The sequence below is a fragment of the Sceloporus occidentalis genome, unplaced genomic scaffold, assembly GCF_023333645.1.
Source record: "Sceloporus occidentalis isolate IW3139 unplaced genomic scaffold, rSceOcc1.0.p SCAF_1, whole genome shotgun sequence".
Classification (NCBI taxonomy): Eukaryota; Metazoa; Chordata; class Lepidosauria; order Squamata; family Phrynosomatidae; genus Sceloporus; species Sceloporus occidentalis.
Window position 1 is genome coordinate 36,901,804 of NW_028316981.1, and position 12,865 is coordinate 36,914,668.

General features: G+C 41.5%; 1 protein-coding gene across 5 annotated transcripts in view; it reads left to right on the plus strand.

Moving 5' to 3' along the window:
* Nucleotides 1-12,610, plus strand: part of MITF (melanocyte inducing transcription factor) — a 204,435-nt gene extending 191,825 nt beyond the window's left edge. For 3 of the 5 annotated variants that reach the window (XM_089519422.1, XM_089519412.1, XM_089519432.1), the window contains 4 exons: nt 1,174-1,248; nt 3,040-3,115; nt 4,910-5,057; nt 7,750-12,610. In XM_089519422.1, the coding sequence (XP_089375548.1) occupies nt 1,174-1,248; nt 3,040-3,115; nt 4,910-5,057; nt 7,750-8,154 (704 nt within the window). In that variant the 3' untranslated portion in view covers nt 8,155-12,610. The remainder of the gene's footprint in view (nt 1-1,173; nt 1,249-3,039; nt 3,116-4,909; nt 5,058-7,749) is intronic. The other 2 variants (XM_089519450.1, XM_089519440.1) reach the window with 1 other exon arrangement.
* The last annotated feature ends 255 nt before the right edge of the window (nt 12,611-12,865 follow it).

The following is a 12,865-nucleotide window of genomic DNA, read 5'->3' on the forward strand; positions in this document are numbered from 1 at the left end:
TCTGAGAAAGTTCATTGTGCTAGTCACACTGAACGTTGCATACAGTTGGAATTATTCTGAATCTCTGAATGGATGAGGCAAGTCATGAGTGCAGAGTAGAGTTCCACCAACGTATAGTATTTGCCTTTTATTTTATTTTTTTAAAGAAAGAAAAACGAAGTTAGGACAGGCAAGGATAATACACCATTGTGTCCTGTGGTGCATCTGTCAGGATGATGCTACATTTTTTTTTTATTATTTTGCCAGTATAATAAAGGCCCTTGTATTACTGAAAAAGAATGGCTAATATAAATAGATGTATTTATACTTGTATGCTTGACCTTAGGCTGGTCAAGTACCACACACGTGTATCACACATTGTGTTTAATTTTGGTAGTTAGATGAAAAAGATATTAGGGTCCCCCTCCCTGAGTGCCACTAGAAAAAAGAGATACCTTCTCAAAGAGAAGATGTAGTATTTTAAAAGGTGGTATTCAAGACCATCTTTTGAATTTATTGGCAAAATGGGCCTTCCTCATCTCTCTCCAGTCTCTGCAGCTCAGCCTACTGCACAAGATGTGTGCTGTTCTTGTACAAATCATGCCCCAGCAGATGTTGAAGAAGCTGTGGGAGTGGGATTGTGTCCCCCCGTTCTACCCCTGATGGAAATTGACCAACAGTGAGAGGATATGACCAGTGTAGCTGTTGCCTAAAATGCAAATGTTACCATCCCCATCATCCCACAAATTATCTATAGGTTATAATTTGTAAAATAATAAAACCTTACAGCATGACCAGACTACAGTGATCAGAGTGCTTTGGGGGTGATTAGCATACTACACATCTGTCAGCCAGACATGCAGTGTGCTAGTCAATTTCTGACTCAATTATGGTGCCTCCAGTCCTGGCAAATAAGGGACTGCCCATCTAAAAGCTACTTTTGTATCTTTATCAATCTGAGCTGTAAGTAGATATGGGAGATAAGTAGAAAGGGAATACCAGAAAAGTACTGTGTGATATCATGCCATAATATTTAATGAAAACAGGAATCAAGGGTATTGTGCTTATGATACACAAATCAGTATTCAATAATACATGTCAGATAGCAAGTTCAGGGTATTGGTAAATGTTTATTTTGTTAATGTTACTTTGCTCATATTTCTCTAATTCTTATTACTTCGTTAACATGCGCAGCATGTGTATTTCCCACAGAGTCAGAGGCAAGAGCATTGGCCAAAGAGAGGCAAAAGAAAGACAATCACAATTTAAGTAAGTTTCTTGTTTCTAATATATATTGTGAGTTTGTCACACAATGCCAAATGTGAGTTGACAGCAGGCAAAGGTTTCCCACTTAGCATACACTTTTACTGAATTTTATTTTATCACACATTCCTTATTGAAATAGACCAGGTTTACATCAAAAGTAACAAGTGCATTCTTGAATTATCCCATTACACTACCATAGGATTTCTGTAATTACAACTACAGTGGTTAGATCCAGGATCTCCTTTCCTTAGATTGAAGCACTGTGCCCATGATGTTACCTCTTGCTGTTATCTTGATCCTACAACTTACTGTACCTCATTCAGCACAGTCTTCTAACCCTTTCTGTTGCATTCTCAGGCGGGAGGGGGGGGGGGTTGGAGAAACTTGCCATTCGAAGGAGAGAGTTCCACTAGCACAGTACACACACTTAAACTTGGGTCCAATGCATTGTAAATGATTTATCTTTTCTGAAAGATCTCAACAATTTAGATATGAACAGACTGAATTTGCATATCCTGGGTGGATGCACTGATCAGTAGTTTCCCATTTGCTGTATGATACAAATACAGTTGCCAGCTTCAAGACCCTTTCAAAATGCATTTAGATTAGAAAGGCATATTTATAGAGAAATTAACTTGTTTGTCTTTTGAGAGAATCAATATTTTAAAGCCTACATTGTTGTGGAAAATACATTTTGAAATGTATATTTCAGTAATATTATTGTAGAGATGTAACATAAACCCTGCAGAGTAATGTAAAAATGGGATGCCACAGAACATATTTTAAAAAATCAACTAGGAATAAACTGATTTGCCTTTCCCAGAGCTTGGTCCAGTAGTTGTTGGGGTTTTTTTTTTTTTGGGGGGGGGATAGGAATGAATAAAACACCCAGAATCCCTGAACCACCATGACCACTGTATGAAATCTAAAGGTGGGAAATGTGGCTTGTCAGCCATATGTACCTCCCTCTCAAGGTTTTCAGGGCTGCTTCTGGGCTGTAATTCCCCAGTTTTAAGCTCCAAAAAAATGGAGGCCAAGGAAGTAAAAATGATAAGACAGGTATAGCCTCTCAAGGGGCTGATGCAGACCCCTGACGCCAGGGAGTTTCCCACTCCTGCTTAAGTATTAAATATTTCTATTTATCTTAAATAATGATCTGTAGTCTTATCTCATTAGAACATGTTCCAAAAGAGATTTTGATAACATTGTGTTTTAAATTTAGGGTACAAAACCTTACCAGAAAGTGAATTTATAATTTAGCAAAAATAGGGTATCTGGCCAAAGCAAAACAAGATCAGTCTTGTTCATTATTGGTCATGGGTTATAAATCATTCAAGAATAACAAGCATGCATTAATTCATTTATATGTTCTGAAGGATCTCTTTTAGTATCCTGTTGATTAAATAATACAAAACAATCCGATTGATAGGCAGAACTCCCCACTAATGACCTAGAGGGGCTGGGTGATATGCTTGATGAAACAGATGTGCCCTGAGATGTTTGGTAGAGCTTCCTGTGTTCTAAGGAAGTGTGTTAATTTTAAAGGAACATTACGAGAACTGCCCTACTACTTATGTGTTTCTGCAGCTCTACCAGGTTTTGTGATTGAGAGCAGGCAAGCAGTCCTTTCCTGCCTCTGCAAAATTGATCCCCATATTTGTGTTAATCCTTCAAAACGATCCTCAGTTATGCAAGTCAGTCATAGCAACATGCATATTTTGGACAGCGTTTGTGATGTTGATGCTTCCTTCCATGTTACCACCCATTACTAATTTTTCTTGGTTTCTTAATAAGTTGAACGAAGAAGACGATTCAATATTAATGATCGCATAAAAGAACTTGGCACTTTGATACCCAAGTCAAATGATCCGTAAGTACTATAATAGCTATTATGTGTCATTATAGATGGGTGGTTTTTCTTTGAAAAAAACAGGATGAAAAATCTTCCCATTTAGCTGGAGTGCCTTAAGCCAGCCTTCACTGACCTGGTACCCTCCAGATGCTTTGGACTACAACACTCATCAGCCATTGCCATTGGCCTTGTGGCCAATCTGGAGGACACCTGGTTGGGGTAGGCTATCTTGAGCTTTGGATTATTATTATAGAAAAGGGTTTAGGATAGTCTAAATAATTTTAATACTATTCCATTACTTACTTTCACAGGCATAGATTTTATTTCTTCTGGAAAACTATTTAGTCTCATTGTAGTGTCTAATTAATGTGGATCTGTGGCTTCTAGCAGTGGCCAAAGTGAGCATGCAAAGTATGAAATTTCCTTTTTAAGCACAGTCCCCATGAATAATCTATGAAAAAAGGTTGACAATATTCCTAGATAGTGTAGAATGGCATACATGACAGGAAGCAAAGGAATGTTTCCAAAATCATGCCTCCTGTTGAATTTCCTCAAGTCCCCCCATAAGATGTAATATCAGGGCAAAACTGTCTATGTTGCAGACCCCACTTGTATAACATGGTTTGTATCTAGTGATTGGCTTGTAGCACGTCATTACTTGTATACAATGCCTGCATCAAGAAGAACACAACACATAGCAGCTCTGTAGAATCCATACAATGCCAGAGTGCCCTAAGTCACTTTTTGGGGCGTTTGTAGTATGTTCTTCAATTTATATTAGAGCAGTGGTTCTCAACCTTTGGTCCTCTTGCTATGTTGCACCAGCTTTCCAAATTCTTGGCCACTGAGTGTGGTGACTGGAGCTTCTGGGAATTGAAATCCAAAATATTTGAATGGCTAAAAGTTGAGAAGCCCTGCATGAGAGAAAGCTCATGCAAAAAGCCAAAAGAAGTTGATAATCCACTCAGATGAGTAGCCTATTTGCAGGACATGCCGGGTATAAATTTATTGTGTGCATGTCCAGTCTTGGGAGTGCATGTAGACATTTCCAAGTGAAATCCCAGAATAACCAGTTTTAAAAAGAAAAGAAAACCAAAAAAGACCAGGTGGGTGCAGGATGTCTGCTGAGGCCTTGGAGAGCTGCTGTCGCTGAACAGAGATTGCTGCTTGCTGGATAGGAGACTTGTTTATTTATTTATTTGTTTATTTATTTTCAGCAATTAACCAGCTTTGATCTGGGAACTTGAAAGTTAAAGAGGATTGCATAAAACCATTTAAATAAGGACAGTCATGGAGCTGAATATGTATCTCCATAGCAGAATAGAAGAGTTTTGTTGTTCCTGCTGGCTGTGTAGCCAAATTTAGAAATCTGAGGGTGCATCTACATTGTAGAAATAATGCAGCTTGACACCACTTTAACTGTCTTGGCTCTATCCTATAGAATCCGAGGATTTGTAGTTTTGTAAGGCACCAGAACGCTTTGGCAGAGAAGGTCCAAAGACATTGTAAAACTAAAAATTCCAGAATTTCATAAGGTGGAGCTACAGCATTTAAAGTGGTGTCAAACTGCATTATTTCACCAGGGAGATACACCCTAAATCTCAGACATAACTTACCTGACATTGAGCTAAACTCCAACAAACGTATTATCTACTTTTTTCATTTAAACATAAAGATTTATTCCTCTTGTTCTTGTTTTCGTATTTATTCACTTGTATTTTTGGAATGCACACTCAACTGCCAGTTTGGGCTGGGGAAGGTTTTTTCTCCTCAGTGATTCTCGGCGCTTAATGATTCACATTCATTTTGCAGGGATATGCGTTGGAATAAGGGAACTATTTTAAAGGCCTCTGTAGACTATATCCGCAAGTTGCAAAGAGAACAACAGCGGACAAAAGAATTAGAGAACAGACAAAAGAAACTGGAACATGCCAACAGACATCTCTTGCTCAGAATACAGGTTTGCTGATGAATATATAAGTACAATATGTTTGTGTTTTCCCAGAGCTGTCTATTAAGGTATTGAGAGCCAGTGTGATGTTTATTCAAGTGTTGGACTAGGACTCTGGAGACCAGGGTTCAAATCCCCACTCAGCATGAAAACCCATTGGGTAACCTTGGGCAAGTCAGACTCTCTCAGCCTCAAGAGGAAAGTAAAAACGACCCCCCTCTGAACAAATCTGGCCAAAAAAAAAAAACCCTCTGAGAGGCTTCTATTGAGGTTGCCATAAGTTGAAAATGACCTGAAGGCAAACAACAACAAACAATCTGAGTAGAATAAACATGTGGAGTAGGGGAGTGTGCCAACCCTTCCTCTGTGTTTCCATCTCTCTCCTCACAAAAATTGGTGTTTGGAATTGCTGTGGAGAGCATCCTCACATAAAAAAAGTTTTCTTTCTCAAAAACTCACCGACCAAGTAAGGAGAATGATGGAAGGGTTAACAAGGGGTTGGGCTAGCATGGTCCTCTTCCCTCTGTATTTACTCTGATCTGAAAATATAACTACTGAATCTAGAAACAACAATTATATGAAGAGAAGACCTGTGGCTGGTTCTACTGATTAATAAGTCTTTCCCTCACATTTATTCTTGCTGTGGCATGCCTGGGAGGAAAAATAGAGAAATCACAAATTTGAACCAGAAGACCTGTACATGCATGTGCAGATGCTCAAAGTGAATTTATTGTCCAAGGTAGAGTTGGTACAGATTCACAGTCCACATTAAGCATGTGTTTGTTATCAGTGAGGTTTGTGGCATCTGTTCCTTGAAAATGTGGTAAGTGGTAAAGGAAATTGAGATGAAATTCCTTTGGACTCCAAAATATAGCAATAGCATGTACACTTCCATACCACTTATCAGTGAACTAGTATTCCCTAAGCACTTTACAATGTGTAAGCCAATAGATCCCAACAAGCTGGATTCTCATTTTACTGATCTACGAAAGAATGGAGGGCTGGGACCTTTGAGCTCTCCCAGCACTTCATGAGTAATCTTTACAAAGTGAAGTGAACAAGGTTTTCACTCTTTCTTAGGTTGAGAAATTCATTTTCCAGAGTGAATAGCAGCTTCTGGGGGCATTTTGTGTTGACACTGCAGTATAGAGGAATATCACAGTGTAGATCAGGGGTCAGCAACCTCTGGCCCGCGGGCGCCTTTCCACTGGCCCCCGGTCCCTCCCGCTTTCGATGGCTTCGGCCGCCATTTTGTCCTTCAAAATGGCGGCGAAGTCTCACGCGACCAAAAAGGTCGCGTGAGATTTCGCTGCCATTTTGAAGGGCAAAATGGTGGCGCCCATTAAGAGGCCCGCTGCAGCCTCCGGAGCCCTGAAACGGGGCTCCAGGAGCCGCAACGGGCCTCTGGGAGGCCCGCTGCCGTCGCTGGGGCCCCCCAGGACGGCTCTGACGGCAGCAGCTAGCCCCTGGGAGGCCAGTTGCCGTCGCTGGGGCCCTCCAGGAGGGCTCCTGTGACGGCAGCGGGCCCCTAGGAGGCCAGTTGCCGTCGCTGGGGCCCTCCAGGAGGGCTCCTGCGACGGCAGCGGGCCTCCCAGAGGCCCGTTGCCTTCGCTGGGGTCCTCTAGGAGGGCTCTGACGGCGGCAGTGGGCCCCTGGGAGGCCCATTGCCGTCGCTGGGGTCCTCCAGGAGGGCTCCTGTGATGGCAGCGGGCCTCCCAGAGGCCAGTTGCCTTCGCTGGGGTCCTCCAGGAGGGCTCCGACGGCAGCAGCAGGCCCCTGGGAGGCCCGTTGCCTTCGCTGGGGCCTCCAGCAGGGCTCTGACGGCGGCAGCCGGCCCCTGGGAGGCCCGTTGCCGTTGCAGGGTCCCCCCAGGAGGGCTCTGGCGACGGCAGCAGGCCCCTGGGAGGCCAGTTGCTGTGCCTTGGGCCCTCCAGGAGGGCTCCTGCGATGGCAGCGGGCCTCCCAGAGGCCCGTTGCCTTCGCCGGGGTCCTCCAGGAGGGCTCCGGCGGTGGCAGTGGGCCCCTGGGAGGCCAGTTGCTGTCACAGGGGCCCTCCAGGAGGGCTCCGATGGTGGCAGCAGGGCCCTGGCGTCAGGGGCCAGCAAAGATGGGGAGGCCTCCAGTGCTGGCGGTCCCCGCCGGCTCTTTCCTGGCCTCTGACAGGGCCTGGGGCCCCGTCAGGGGCCGGCAAAGAGGAGGTGGCCTGGCCCCTGGGGGTGGAAGCCCCACCCCTGGGGGTGGAAGCCCCGCCCCTGGGGGTGGAAGCTCCGCCCCTGGGGTAGAAGCTCCACCCCTGGGGGTAGAAGCTCCACCACCGGCACGTGGCCCCGCCCCCGGGGGTGGAAGCTCCACCCCCCGGCTTCACCCCCCCAGTTGTCTGAGGGACACCAACCCGGCCTCCGGCTCAAAAAGGTTGCCTACCCCTGGTGTAGATAAACCCTGTGTGCTGGGGTCTGTGTCATAGTTGTTGCTATTTATCAGGAAACAATTAATTTGAATTGGATAACCATATTTAATGTAGTATTTAGTTTGGCTCTAAGCTTTATGAACCTTCACCTTGTCTGTTTTGCAGAAAAGTATGAGTTACCATTCTTTTACTCCTTCTCTTTTCTGTTTAAAAAGACCCTATCAAAGGGTTGCCATAAGTCAGAGATGACTTGAAGACACTTAACAAATTAATTTACATGTGTCCTCATTATAGGAACTTGAGATGCAGGCTCGAGCACATGGACTTTCCATTGTCCCATCTACAGGCCTTTGCTCACCAGAAATGGTCAACCGGCTTATCAAACAGGAACCCGTCCTTGACAACTGCAGTCAAGAGATCTTGCAGCATCATTCTGACTTATCTTGCACAACCACTCTCGACCTTACTGATGGCACTATCACTTTCAACGACAGCCTGGCAAATGTGACTGAGTCAACAGCTGGCACTTACCCTGTTCCTACAAAAATGGGATCCAAACTGGAAGACATCTTGATGGACGATACCCTATCTCCTGTTGGAGTTACCGACCCACTCCTTTCATCAGTCTCTCCTGGAGCTTCAAAAACAAGTAGCCGAAGGAGCAGCGTGAGCATGGAGGAAACTGACCATGCTTGTTAGTGGATATAATTAGAAAGTCCTTTTGTGAACTTCTTCCTTTCTTGATCAGTAGATTAAGTATTTTGCTTTGTTTTTTTCTTAATAACTGTCTTTTAATATAACTCTTCAGATAGCCCAGTGTATGTGACTTTTTAAAAAATGTTTGAAGAGACTTGTATATTCTGTTTGAAAACTACCAATGCTTCCAAAGTATTGTATTGCATCTGTGAACCAGATTCAACAAGAACTCCGAATGAGTTCATGTCTACTTGAAAGCAATAGAGAACTACCAATTCACAAGTCCATGATCCACTAAAGGTGACACTTCATTATAACTGCAGTGAAAACCCATTGACTTGGAAGTGAAACTTAGAAGAATGTAAAGAAACCAAAAACAAATTAACTTTGTAAACTATATTTGTGTTGATTTAATAGTGCCTCTTTCAAACTTATAGTACCTGTTAATCCATGTTAATCTTCCCCACAGCATTAGATATAATATATATGTAAACAGGCCGCCTCTACAGAAGCTGATTCATGGAGATCTTGATTAAAGTGCAAACTAGAAATGAAGGAAGGAGAGACACTCACAGAGAAATCCCATGGTATTGAAATTTGTATTGGTTTTTGTTTTTTTTCTTTTGCTCTCTATAAAGTGAGCATCCTTCTAAATCACGGTGATTTTTAAAGAAATCCCTTCTAGTCATGGTGTGGAATCTATATTGGTATTTTAACCATATAAGACGTATGACTATTTCAAGCTCTTAACAAATACTATTTTCTGCCAATTGGACATAATCAATTGGTTTCTTCTTTTTTTTAAACAAAAATGCATTGTACAGTTACCTGATTTGCATGGATTTTTTTCCAGTTATTTTATTTTTCATTCAGAATTTGTGTTTTATTTGTAAGAAAATGCCTCTAGTTATCGTGACAGTTTTTTCTGACATTTCCAACCCTGATGAAGGAGTTGGTTTGCATTCTTTGTACACACCTCAAAACAAGAATTATTAATTTTTTTGGTGCAGATTTCTGTCTTTTCAAGAGTGGCTTTGTAACTATTTTGTATATTACAGTCTCATGTAGTAGAAATGTTTTGACACAGACAGATCTTTAAATCATCGTATAGATTTAGTCTAGTTAACATAAAGCTAGTTGCATAAAGTTGCATAAAACAAAAATGGGAGCGAAACCTTTTACCCCACCCCAGTTTAACATATTTATTTTTTAATGATGCAAGACAAATAGTAATGTGTTTGAAAACATGATTGCTATATTCTTTAGTGTGCTGTTACATTTCTAAGCAACATGTTTGAAACAAAACTGATTATATTTGCAGGTGACTGTTACTGATGCCGTCAAATTTAACCATGCAACAGTATTGTCGCATAAGAGCATGTTCTCTGTGCATTATCTACTCCAGCATAGTCCTATGCAATAACAGTAGTGACAAGTGTATTATTATTATCATGCCTGAATATATTACACAGTGGTTGTGTGGGTCTCACCATTTGAGCAAGTGATTGGCTTCCACCATAAGCAACCTGCCCAGTTGACTTGCAGATGGCAGGGAAGCATATATCTCATTCGGAATGAAGTGCCTTAAATTTATTGAAATTTCTGTGAACTAGCACTGACTGATGTGTGACCTAAGAGAAGATTCAAGAATGGAGAGAGGAGAGGAGAGTTGTTTAGGAGGTAGAAAATTGTTCTCATGTCATGAAGCAGAAGCTTCCTGTTCTACACCTAAGTTCTGTGTGCTAACTTCTTGGGAGGAGGGATCTTGAAATACTTGATTCCATAGCCAGAATCCAATGGTGAAGTTTCCTGGATCTCACTCTTTCCACCAAAATCAGCAACCCTACTTTCTTCTTGCAGCACTTGGCCTGAAAACCTGTTCCAGGAAATTACCTGGTTTTTGAGGCCATGGAGGGCTGCAGAGGGAGACAGAAGGAAGAAAGCCCCAGTCCCTTTGATGGTTGGATACCAAAGGATATTATTGACTTATGGCCCTTGGCTGTACCAGCTTTCCTTACATGGTCAGGAAACTGGAGCTAAGGGCAACTGATAAATTCTCAGAATGTTAGTCTGAAATGATTATCATAATGTGTGGTTAGTAGATATGTCTCAAAGGAAAAAGAGCTGCTGTACAGTTCGATTTTGCAAAACATCCTTGAAACCACGAAAAGCCTAATTGTGCTCCTTTATAAGTGACATTGCACTGCCAATGGTGGGAGCAAGTCCTGGACCTAGTCTCCTTTTTGTAGCTCACTCTGTGGATCATTTGGACAAAAGAAGAAAAGTGGCCAGAGGCAGGAACTCTGTTGAAATAATAGGAAGAATTTTCTCTTAACTGCAAATTATATCTTCCAACTCACTAATTACTCAAGCACTAATGATTTTCCTTTTTCTAGATTAACTATACCTGAGCACTGATAATCATCATGGGTGGCTGTTACAGTCATAGGAGGACAGATTTAAACTGTGTTATTGCCACAGTATCAGGTTGACTTAATTTCACAGCAGATGTTTAGCTTCCTGGGTGTTCTGCCCACCAGGATCCTTGTGCTATAAGTTCAGTAGCCGACCTGTGTATCTGCAGGAAACATGTTGGATTTTTTTCCTTTGGGAAGCATACTTAATTCCTCTCCCTAACTCTACCCACATAATATGAGAGAACTTGATTCAAACACTAACCTATTTGTCTATCGGCTTCTTCCACCACACCTTGCTCCTTAACAATGCAAGTGGCCTGTGTCTTAAGAAGTAAAATTAAATAAAAGGTATTAGAGAGTTGCAGCTGGTGTGCTCTGCACAACTTGGCTTTTCTGATGCATTTCAACTTGAGTGCAAACACTGTAAATTATGCACATGAAGCATGAATACACATTTTCTAATTTCCGCTTCCTGTTTCATTTTCTCACTGGGGCAGGCTATCATTTAAATTGGGATATAGAAGCTCTGTCCTGCTCCTCCTGTACTTTCAACACTAGAAGTCCTTAGTTCACTGCCTCATCAAGGATTGCCTTTAAACACTTACAAGCCTACTTTTGCACAATAAGCACAGGAAACTTGACTTTTTTTTCTTTTTTCTTTTGCTAAATTAAACTGAATATTTTTGGCCCTGATTTTACAATCCCAGATTTTACAATTACAGCATAGACACAACCAATATCAGCTAGTGGCTTCCAATTTAGTGGGAGTGGTGAATCAGCTTAGGGCTTTAGTCTCAACTTTAAATAAGTTATCCAGCATGCTGAACTCTATCACCAGATAGCTTTAGCACCTTGGATAGCTTCTTTAAAATTCAGAGGTAAGCCTGTTGTGGCTTTACTGTTCCACCGAGACACAGCTACCACTCTGCAGAGTCCTGGTAATAAAAATAAAATCCATTGGGGGTGCTTGGTCAAGAAAAGCAACACACCAGGGATCCATTCTGAAGCATTTCAGATCAAGAAGTACAGACAGGTGTATTTCTCAGTTCCTAGTAAAAAAATATCCTTGTAACTGAATTGAAGGCATATTCCCCCATGACGCATTTGGAAACACAATCCATCAAGCCTAGGTTTCTCTTGAATATGATGTAGATATCATATTTCCTGCTCTTACGTTTCTAAATTTCCCAGTCTTTCTCATAACGTCCTGCCATCATCCTTTCTCTTTGGTTTCTTTTTTCTCTCACCAATTCATTTTTGCTTTCTTCATAACAGAACCTCTATATTTTTCAAATGCTCATATCACCTCCACAGAATACTTGCAAATCTATCAGAGGAAGGCAAGTGTCAGGCGGTACAATGGAAATTTAGCCTTTAGATGTGGTTTTGTTTATTTATTGCTACACAGAACCGTGAGCCACAGACTTACAGGCCTTAAAGTATGGTGCATCTACAGGGGAGATGCACTGGGGTTATCTGATGTGTGGTCAGGCACAATAGTATCATCATTACACTGCAATGACTAAATGACCCACAAATAGCCCAAATGCCAAAAAATATAAGAGAGTCGTGAAGACAGCTGCCCAGGTACATAGTGTACCAAGCAATTTTCACATTTGCCAAAAACATGCAAAATATGTTAGTGCCATGAACATCTTCCTTACTGCTTTTAGATAGTTAGGTAGATAAAGCAATATTAACTCCAATGCCTATAAAGCCTTTAGGGAAAGCATATGAGGAAAAATAAATAAAGCACAAAGTAATGCACTTACCATATTTTTGGACATAAAATGCACTGGTGAAAAATGGAAACTGATGGTATAAAAGGCCTCTGTATCTTGAAATGGCTACATGAATTACTGCCTCTTGTTCTGGATGCTTAGTACCATTCTGTTATTGATCTTTTCACCTGCTGTTGGCCACAGCAATAAGTTGTGTATGATCCATCGCACTGTAAATTATGGATCAATATTAATGTAAGCCAATTAAATAATTTGACCTGTTCCTAATAGATGGATTAAAGTGTTTGGTTTTTCATATAATGGCTATATAATTTGTGTAGAGTGCAAATGAATGCTGTGTTATGAGCCAGAGAATTGTATTTCAGCATTGATTTGTGAGTGTGAATGATAAATCAAGCCTTGGATTGAACAAGAATGAATAGGCTTGATTGTGACTTGTTGACACAGATTGTTCCTTTTTTGTTTGAATTTAAAAGAAGTCTCCCCTTAGATGTGTCTAGTGAGATGTTTGTGTGCAGAACTTAATGCTTCCCTCTGACCGTTTTTCCCCTTTTG